The 9,927-nt window shown below is 47.2% G+C and overlaps 4 protein-coding genes across 5 annotated transcripts in view; 2 read left to right on the top strand and 2 right to left on the bottom strand.

The window, feature by feature from the left end:
- LOC103081210 (histone H3.1) overlaps positions 1-1,307 on the top strand; it is a 114,437-nt gene extending 113,130 nt beyond the window's left edge. Inside the window, exon 4 of the mRNA XM_007471237.1 lies at positions 949-1,307. Coding sequence (XP_007471299.1) covers positions 949-1,266 — 318 coding nt within the window. The 3' untranslated portion in view covers positions 1,267-1,307. The remainder of the gene's footprint in view (positions 1-948) is intronic.
- A 3,750-nt stretch (positions 1,308-5,057) lies between these two features.
- On the bottom strand, positions 5,058-5,427 carry H4C1 (H4 clustered histone 1). Its single transcript, XM_007471239.1, has one exon. The coding sequence runs from the start codon at positions 5,425-5,427 to the stop codon at positions 5,116-5,118; it is 312 nt and encodes a 103-aa protein (XP_007471301.1). The 3' UTR covers positions 5,058-5,115.
- A 772-nt stretch (positions 5,428-6,199) lies between these two features.
- Positions 6,200-9,927, bottom strand: part of H3C1 (H3 clustered histone 1) — a 5,812-nt gene continuing 2,084 nt past the window's right edge. The window contains exons 1-2 of one of the 2 annotated variants that reach the window (XM_007471241.1): positions 9,245-9,289; positions 6,200-6,610 (exon numbers count right to left, since the gene is read on the bottom strand). In XM_007471241.1, coding sequence (XP_007471303.1) covers positions 6,200-6,610 — 411 coding nt within the window. In that variant the 5' untranslated portion in view covers positions 9,245-9,289. Of the gene's footprint in view, positions 6,618-9,244; positions 9,290-9,927 lie in introns of those variants that run through there. The other variant, XM_007471240.1, reaches the window with a different exon arrangement.
- On the top strand, positions 9,214-9,867 carry H1-1 (H1.1 linker histone, cluster member). Its single transcript, XM_007471242.1, has one exon. It carries the CDS (start codon positions 9,214-9,216, stop codon positions 9,865-9,867), a length of 654 nt encoding a protein of 217 aa, XP_007471304.1.

The raw sequence follows: 9,927 nt of genomic DNA, 5'->3' as shown, positions 1-9,927 counted from the left end.
AGGAATGCCTGCTTCATTGAAAAGAGCAATTTTCTCCTGGTTCCAGCAAGGTAACTCCTTAGGGGATAACATTCCTTTCTCAGTCCTGTAAGGGATTGTGATGTCCCACTACTCACCTTGTACGTGAAGGTCTGCCTTCTAAGTTCTTGGCTGAGAACCACTGTATAAAAGGTAGATTAACAAGAGAAAAGCAAACAGAAGCTTAATAACGTATACCTCACGTAGGCTTGAGAAATACCTAAAAAAACTGAGTAAACTCCCAAAATTGGCCCAAGCCACCACCTTAAATACCATCTTCAGCTAAGAAGTGGGTGGGAGCCAGTTATGAGAGGTTACCAGGAAAAGGAACAACGAGGGTAAGGTTATTATACAGAATTAAGTCTAGTGCCTCCTCATTGATGCGATTCTCTGGTGATTTAGTCATCCTTCTCTTCCCGGTACAGAGAAAAAGACACAAATTAAAATTCCCTTTATAAATGTAAATGTCCCTCACAAAAGAGTAAATTCTACTCTGTCTTCAGAAATGTTTTTGTGTATGGTGTTTTTAAAAAAATAATCAGCTCAAAAATACCCCTCCTGCCAAAGAAGCATATGGGAGTGGGGGAATGGGAAGTCATATTCTGCTACCCTTAGCAACTAACAATCACTTCCTCCTGAATGAGAAAGTACAGTATTTGCCATAAAATACTGTATAAGCCTCCACTAAAATTCTCAGCCGAAGAAATAAACAGCCTCAGATGCACAGCAAAGGGAGCAAAACAATCCAGAGTTTAATCTCTCTCCCACATAGTCGTTGGATCACTGCCGAGAGGGGCGGAGCCAAAGGGGCGCTGTCAGTGCCTCTTTTCCCGCCTGCGCTTTCAGTTTTCAACGAGGTCCGACTCTAGCTTATAATTACTCTTGACCGAGCAGTAACCTGTTGCATCCTGTACGTTTGCGATAATTTAGGCGATCATGTCTGGACGCGGCAAAGGCGGCAAGGGTCTGGGTAAGGGAGGCGCTAAGCGCCATCGCAAGGTTCTGCGCGACAACATCCAGGGCATTACCAAACCAGCCATCCGTCGTTTGGCCCGCCGTGGCGGGGTGAAGCGCATTTCCGGCCTCATCTACGAAGAGACCCGCGGGGTGTTGAAGGTATTCCTGGAGAACGTGATCCGGGACGCCGTCACCTACACCGAGCACGCCAAGCGCAAGACTGTCACCGCCATGGACGTGGTCTACGCGCTCAAGCGCCAGGGACGCACTCTCTACGGCTTCGGCGGCTAAAGTTTCATTCTATACATTTTTTATAAAGGCCCTTTTCAGGGCCGCCCACCTCCGCTCAGGAAGAGCTGTACGCGACTTCGGTGTTCAAAACGTTATCTGTTGGAAAAAAAAAAACGTCAGTTTTAAGGCTAACGTGGCCTTACCTACTGGCCAAACGGTTCGCTTTCACTGCCGGTCTCCATTAGCCAATCTTTCGGCACCTACTAAGGGTAGGGGTATCTTCGCCTAATCAGGCTGCAAGGGCTCGCTTGCGGGTGGGGTTAACACTGGACTAAGGAAAGCTAATTAGAGGGGTCTGGAAGTCCCGGTAACCTCAATGAATGACTTATGGCCCGGCGTTCCCGGCTTTTTCTAGTGGGAGGGATCCTGCCTACCCCACATCGTCTGTAAAAGGAGCAAAAATTGCCAGCCGGAGTTTCGTCGAGGAGGCAGTTTCTTTCCTGGGAAGCGGGCATTACTGAATCGCTGCCGATCTTTTTGGTCCTGGGAGGGTTCAGTAAATATTTGTACAAATTGCCAGAACCTGCGAGGGTGCTGCTTCGCTCCCAAGAAGTCAGAAGCCAGATCAATTAAAATACGTTGCCAGCAAGACGCCAGCTGTTAGTTCCTAGTGAATTTGCTTTTAGCAATGTCAGGAAAGATCTGCCTTCTATGATCTCTCCCTTCCCAGCACCTCCCCGTCCTCCGCTGGGTCGCGCGCCAGACCTTGGCCTCAGGTACCTCTAGAGTTTGAACCAGGCATCATGCTGAGTGTCGTCACCCCCCCGTAAAGCCAGTGATCTCGGGTTTAAAAATGCCTCGGCATTGCTGATTTTCATCCTCAGGCTGGGGGCCCTCCCTAAGCCTCTAGCTAAGCAGAGTTTGTAAATTCCCATTTACTAGACTAAGGGAGTCTGTCCTGAACCCCTTAGGCCTCTGTCAGGGCCTTTGAGGTTGTAAGGGAGAAGCTCCCTCCTTTGTGGTTAAGTGGCTCTTAGGTGGCTCTCTTGCACCTTCACCTTCCTTCCAGCTCATCTCTTTCTTCTGTCTGCAGTAAACTGTATTTTTTTTTAATGGAACTTTCAAACATGACAGTATGGTTATTATAAAAGGTTTTTTAAAGTATGTCCTCAAATTGATAAACCAGCTAACTGAATAATCAGCATCTTTGGTTTAATGTTTGAAAAGGGTGTACTGATGGCTGCTCTAGAAAACACTTTGGTGCCTGGTTACTCTGCTAATGTCTCTCTCTTGACACCTGACCAGGTGGTTAGGAAAGCGAGATTCTAAAGTTCAGGTGAGAGGTCTAGACTAGATAAAAACATACATCAACATACAAACGGTGAGACTGGATGAGATCACTAAGAACTTAAACATGGTTTAATGCAGCACATTGTTTGTAATAGTAAATGAGTGGAAACAATGTAAATTGTCATGAGAAGGGACCAGATAAAATATTATCTATATCCATAAAATGGCGTTTTGGTTCAGGCTGCTATAATAAAAACACCATAGACTGTGTGCTTTAACAACAAACATTTCTCACAGTTCTGGAGACTGAAGTCCAAGATCAAGACACTGGACAGATTCAGACAGATCTGGTGTCTGATGACCCATTTCCTGCTTCATAGACTGCTGTCTTCCCTTGTGTCCTTTCATGGCAGAGTTGAATGAATGCATGCATGAATTTTCTACACAAGCGCTCAGGCCCTCTCCCACCCCGCTAGCCCACCAGAGGGCTGCCATAATTGATCCCCCATCTACAATTCCTTGACTTGGCACTGTCTGAATCAGTCAGCATGCCAGGTTTTCTCTGGCTCTTAGGAATGATGCAGGAGTGGCAAATTAGGCAGCATTATCTTTGTTCTGAACAAGGACTTCATGACTGTTAGGCCTGAGGAAGGCTCATAGGTTTTTCACTCAGGTAGTGGGTGTGACTAAAATGAGTGTGATACTATCTACACGGCTTATGAACTAAAAAAGACAGGCCAACCATAACAGAAGCTGGTCTATGGAGCAACCACACCTCCCTCCAGGGTAGGAAAACTATCCACACACTTCATTACATACGCTCGGAATGGAGAACAGCAAATTCTAATTTGCTTACTGGTGTACCCTAATGCCTACAACAGTATCAGGCACATTACATGAAATCAATACATATCTCCTGACGGACACCAGGACACCAGCTAAGGAAAACATAAAGTGACCATGTCCCAACCAGGCCCATTTTTGCTCCTCTGGTCATCTAGAATGCAGCCTTGAACTCTCCCCATTGTCAGTTTAAATTAAGCCAGGCTCTGTACTTTTATCATTCCCCCCAAAATCTTGGAGGACAGTTATCAGGTGGGAAATGGGACCAAAAAAGCTAGGAGAAATACTGACTGAAACTAACACACTGAGGCCGAAATCAGCCTTCTATAAAAATGATACAAAAAGGAACCCAATGACAGAGGCATTTGTGAATATCTTTTTAGATGAGGATAAGCTGTTTCCCTTTTAGCCAACTTCAAGTGAATTCACATCCTTTCTCCAGCTGAGTTCTAAAGTCTGGTATGCTACTGGAACATATAATTGGACTAGGGACATTCTTGCTTAAAAACCTCCTGTGGCTATAATGACAGACTAGACCAAGCAGGCCATACTTTCAACTTTAGCAAGAAAACCTCTTCACAGACCAACAGTGCCTACCCTACAATCTCCTGCTACCCTGCCTGGTGATTATATATGTGTGTGTATATATATATATATATGAATATTGCTTTATTGAGATATAACTTACATACCATAAAATTCACCCACTTTAAGTGTACAACTCAATGAATTTTAGTATATTTACTTAGTTGTACAACTATCACTACAATCTATTTAATTTTAGAACATTTCCATCACCCTAATTTCCATTCCTCTGTGAAGTAAGGAAAAAAGTACAGCTAACTGCTGAGGGCTGTGTTGACACCGAAAGAGAAGGAAGCACGTTTTCTTCGTAAACGAGATTTTAATTTCGCCTGAATTCAATGCCCTGGGTTTGCTGGCAGTCTGAATTCGGTTCGGTTCCCCACACCCCCGCTTTTTTTTTTTCCTGCGGTACGCGGGCCTCTCACTGCCGCGCCCCCTCCCGTTGCGGAGCACAGGCTCCGGAAGCGCAGGCCCAGCGGCCATGGCTCACGGGCCCAGCCGCTCCGCGGCACGTGGGACCCTCCCAGACCGGGGCAAGAACCCGTGTCCCCTGCATCGACAGGCGGACTCTCAACCACTGGGCCACCAGGGAAGCCCTAGAGATTATTTTTTTAATCGAGACAAATCATCCTATTAGCGGCGGTATTTTCAGTACTGTTCTCAGGACATGACTGAGAGCCATTCAGATGTCTCCTCGGAGTCTATTTCATAACCCGTAAAAACACAAATTAAAAAAATTCTCTAAACAAGGGCTTTGGCATTTCTCGCCCGATTTCCCATCCCCCAAATTTGGGTCGCCACGGGGAACCACACGAGATCATCAGTTCTGATTGGTTGAAATCCATGGATGGGGCTTGCTGATTGGGCAGTGCTTCTCTGTTCCTGCAAGCCGATTCAAGTTTCTCGCCAAACTTGGTTCTTTTCCACTTCTCTTTAGTAAGTTGGAGTATCATCTTTCACCCCTACCTGTGTCCAGTGAATGGAGGCGAGAGTGGGAGTTACATGGATATGTACAGACATTGATTTCCGCAATGTTTTCTGACTCAGTAGTTTTCATTTTAACCACACCATTGAGCTGCAGACTCCTGTGACTTGGCTAATGGTTACAGCTTTCTTTTATGAGTAGTTGGGTGGCCCTGAAAAGGGCCTTTGGTTGAGAAATGCTAATTCTTGATGACGAAATCGGAAAGCTTAACCGCCGAAGCCGTAGAGAGTGCGTCCCTGGCGCTTAAGTGCATAGACCACGTCCATGGCGGTGACAGTCTTGCGCTTGGCGTGCTCGGTGTAGGTGACGGCGTCCCGGATCACGTTCTCCAGGAACACTTTCAGCACTCCGCGGGTCTCTTCGTAGATGAGGCCGGAGATGCGCTTCACACCGCCACGCCGGGCCAGGCGGCGGATGGCGGGTTTGGTGATACCCTGGATGTTATCGCGCAGAACCTTGCGGTGGCGCTTAGCGCCTCCCTTACCCAGACCCTTGCCGCCTTTGCCACGTCCAGACATGGTTTCTAGAGAAGCAAACCAACAGCAACTGACAAAGAAAGGGAGAGCGGATCCTTATATACCTACCACCTCTCCCCCGCCCAACCCCCCCCAAAGAGAGAATGGAAAGCGCGCAAACCGGAAGTGTGACGCCAACAGTCCCCTCCCTTAATCCCGCCTCCAAGCCCCGGGAACCCACGCGGAAGGGCAGGAAGGGCGGGGAGGGTGGGGCTGGTGGGAAGAGGTCAGTTTGACCAATAGTCTTTGCTTCCTTGACTGGGCTACTGTTTTAATTACAGTACTTGGAGGAATTAGGCTTAGAGGAAACATGATTCCAAATGTCCTAAGTAGAAGAAATACTTAGAAAGGCGAAAACTTATTATCAATAAATTTTGATAATCGTAAAAATATCAAGATCAAAGTTAGAAACGTAAAAGTGTTTATACTTACTATTCCTGCTTGTTTCACAATACTCACAAGGCTATGTTTTTAAAATGCTCTGCAAATGCCAATCATTTCGCGTGCCTCTGAAACTCTGGCTCTTTACTAAGGTAAGAGAAAACAGTACTATTTACATAAACACTTATAAAGGGCCAGTGTGTTCGTATACGCAGTGGATATTTAGACAAAAATTATCCATAATCCGACAAGTGTTGATGCATGTCTTTTCATTCCCCAGCAGATGCAGTTATACTGAACTTGAGTTGGAAAGTTAGTTTCTTACAGCCCTTACTTGAAAACGTGGGTGGCTCTGAAAAGAGCCTTTGGTTGAAATTTCAGAGAAAAGCAGTAATTATGCCCGCTCCCCGCGGATCCGGCGGGCTAACTGGATGTCCTTGGGCATGATGGTAACACGCTTAGCGTGGATGGCACACAGATTGGTGTCCTCGAAAAGACCCACCAGATAGGCTTCGCATGCCTCCTGCAGTGCCATCACCGCCGAACTCTGGAAGCGCAGGTCGGTCTTGAAGTCCTGGGCAATCTCACGCACAAGGCGCTGAAAAGGCAGTTTACGGATAAGAAGCTCCGTGGACTTTTGGTAGCGGCGGATCTCACGCAAGGCCACCGTGCCGGGTCGGTAGCGGTGGGGTTTTTTCACGCCGCCGGTGGCCGGCGCACTCTTGCGAGCCGCCTTGGTGGCCAGCTGCTTGCGAGGCGCTTTGCCGCCAGTGGACTTACGAGCAGTTTGCTTAGTGCGAGCCATGACAAGTGACAGGTACACAGACGTACCAAATATTAGCGCAAAAACATTGCCCAGCAGTTTGCTAGTATTTATAGTACCTAAGGTGGAGTGATTGGGCGAGAAAAATGTTTAACTATTACGTTACAGGCTCTGATTGGTCGACATTTAAACTTTCCAGAAACCTTGCAGTTTCGTTGGCCACTACGTTATACCCTCGGCTCTTTTCAAATTGTTTTTTTGTTCTTTTCCGCCCACGATTTTCATGAGAATGCAATGCCTTGAGCGTTACCTTTTCGAAAAAACAGACCTTAACTTCATTGGTACTGTATTCTATATATTTATTTAGGTTCTGGAGGGGAGGGGAGATTGAGGGAATATTGCCCTAATGTACTCTACATTCCCTGCTCGATAACCCGATAACGGATTATAAATTTCCAAAACCATTTCACAAAAAAAGAAATCCCTCTGTAACTCTTAAACTGACTGAGAAACTTATTTGAAACCTACAAGATGTAAACTCAAGTATAGTAAAATCAAACTAGCGTTTCCAGAAATATTTCCTGTAACAAGGTACTTCTTTGTTAAATGTTGTTTATGCTCTGACTTTACACTTGGAACTTCCTGAAACTTAAGTTTTCTAAAGTTTAGAATACATTTAGCCGGATACAACGCCGGACACACAATCACGCCATGCACAAAGTCTCCGAGTTTACCTATGAGGAGCAGGCGATGGACTAGGGCCTATGAATGGATTACGGACCAAAACGAGGACAGCTTAATATTGCCAACGACTGTTCCTATATGTCACGTAAAATAGTCGACTTTAAGAACACCGAATGAGAACCTTTTAGACGAAGAGGCGGTAACCCAGATTCTACCTTTTCATTGGCTAAGTTTATTATACTGGATAGCCATTAAGAAAGGAGATCTAGCATCCTTCATTTGCATGGAGCGTTTCTATTGCATTTGAAGCTGTTTAACCCATTAGACACGGGAGGTACAAATTATCCAAATAAGAAAATTCTGCATGCATATTTTCTCTTTTAAAAGCTTTGTTTGATTAGAAGCCACGTTTATTACTTTAAGAAAAGTTTATGTCTTTCCAGAAATTTTCACTTACGAAAACTTCACCTTGGAGGATTGTATACCTGTGTTATAAATGACTATCGTTCAAACTAAGACGCATAGTTCCAACTGTCCTTTTTCAAATTCTTAGAAATTACGTAATGCATTTTGTAAATACAGATTCTCAAAACAAGTAACAAAGGGTGGTAAAGAAGCTGGACGAATCGTGCGTCTGGAACCCTTACATTATTGGCCACAAGCCGGAAACAAGCTCTTATGTTGTTTGAGGGCTACCAGGGAAGCTCCGGTTACTGAGGCCCGTGCGGACTTGTTTGAAAACTTCAGTCGCGCGCGCGGGAATGACTCGTCACTACATTCTCCCTGCTGCTAGGCGATCCCAGGGCAGAATTGTGAGGGGATGTCATCCAGAGCGGGGCTGTGAGAGGGGCATTTTATTCTCTTAGTAGTTGGCCTGACTCGCAGTCTGAAGTCGTTTTAGCATTGTTGACGCTTTTACAATCAAAAACAAGTTAAAGCGAGACTGCCCTAAAATGTTATCCCCGGGCTGTGCTTTCACACCAAAGCAACGTATCCCCCACCCTCGCCCCGACACCCACACCCACACATTTCCCCGCGTGCAATGCCTTTCCGGGAACAGTTCAGTCTACCCAGTGCTTACTTGATGTTTCTCTTGTGCTAGGTTTTGAGCTTGGGATATGTTGTGAGGATGAAAAGGGGTCAAAAGTTCGTTAAGTGCATTAGATTGTAGAAGCAAGTTGCAATTACAGAAATTGTTTGCGTTCTGTTTTCCACCGGTGCAGCTTGAGTGTTAATTGCGGTGTTAGCCAGTTCTTTTGCTTTCTACAATTCTTTGCCCCAAATAGATGCACGCTGGTTCAGACCAAGGGCACCGGCGTCTCGGGTCTACCACACATCACTCAGCGCTGCCAGGAAAGGCAATGGCATCGACGAGAACTTGTCCCAAACCTGCAGACCAGGCCTACATCCCCTCGCTTTCTGCTCTTCCTCCCCAGTCACTCAAGACACAACGTTTTGCATTTATTGCAGATTAGAAACAAATGTCCTTTTGACATTACTTCCTAGAGGCGAGGTTTCACGTGAAACTCCTTGGATTCTTACGTGATTGCCTTCTTTACAGCTCTTTCCCACCCCACCTCCCCCTAGGAACAAACCCTGCTCTTTTAAAGAGAAGTAGCACCCTCTGATGGTAATGGGCGGCAGAGCCGTACCCTTCCCTGCCTAGTATTTCTGTCTCCATTAGGCGACCGGCGCGGGGGATGGGGGGAGGAGGGGGGCAGGGTGCTGTTTGGGTGCCTCAGTGCAAGAGGCAGGGAAGAAGGCCTATAGGCCCCAGCGGCCGGCATTGGCCTTCGGAGACCCGGCGGGGCGCGCAGGGGGCGCTAGGGTGCCGGGGGCGGGCGGCAGCGCGCACCAATCACAGCGCAGCCTCGCCCTATAAATACCGCGCCCTTGACCCGCTCGCGTTTTACTGCCTTGTCAGGTCCTAGTAGTTTACTTAGTTCTTCTTTGCTTCCGTCATGTCCGAGACCGCACCGCCCGTTCCAGCTGCTTCCACTCCCCCTGAGAAGCCTTCAGCTGGCAGGAAGGCGAAGAAGCCTGTGAAGGCTGCAGCAGCTGCCAAGAAGAAACCCGCGGGTCCTTCAGTCTCGGAGCTGATTGTGCAGGCCGTTTCTTCTTCTAAGGAGCGCAGCGGCGTGTCCTTGGCTGCGCTCAAGAAGGCGCTGGCGGCCGCCGGCTACGACGTGGAGAAGAACAACAGCCGCATCAAGCTAGGCCTTAGAAGCCTGGTGAGCAAAGGCACGCTGGTGCAAACTAAGGGCACCGGCGCCTCGGGCTCTTTCAAGTTCAACAAGAAAGTAGCCTCGGTGGATAGCAAGCCCAGCGCTACAAAGGTAGCAGCGAAAGCGAAGGTAACAAGTTCTAAGAAGCCCAAGAAGGCCACCGGGGCGGCTGCTGGTAAGAAAGGTGTCAAGACTCCGAAAAAGGCTAAAAAGCCTGCGGCGACAAAGAAGTCCTCCAAGAGTCCCAAGAAGTCCAGGGTTGTGAAGCCTAAGAAAATAGGTAAGAGTCCTGCTAAAGCCAAGGCTGTGAAACCCAAAGCGGCCAAAGCAAAGGTGACCAAGCCAAAGACTGCTGCCAAACCCAAGAAGGCAGCACCGAAGAAAAAGTAAAAGTTCTGGTTGGAAGCTGCTTCCAATAACCCAACGGCTCTTTTAAGAGCCACCTACTTA

The sequence above is a fragment of the Lipotes vexillifer genome, unplaced genomic scaffold, assembly GCF_000442215.2.
Source record: "Lipotes vexillifer unplaced genomic scaffold, Lipotes_vexillifer_v1.1 scaffold56, whole genome shotgun sequence".
Taxonomy (NCBI): Eukaryota; Metazoa; Chordata; class Mammalia; order Artiodactyla; family Lipotidae; genus Lipotes; species Lipotes vexillifer.
The sequence above is the reverse complement of the archived record's forward strand: the minus strand, read 5'-3'. Positions and strand labels throughout refer to the sequence as shown.

What these genes read in the sequence shown, in the direction of transcription:
- H4C1 (XM_007471239.1), bottom strand. Translation starts at nt 5,427, where the DNA reads ATGTCTGGACGTGGCAAAGGCGGCAAGGGTCTGGGTAAGGGAGGCGCT.
- H1-1 (XM_007471242.1), top strand. Translation starts at nt 9,214, where the DNA reads ATGTCCGAGACCGCACCGCCCGTTCCAGCTGCTTCCACTCCCCCTGAG.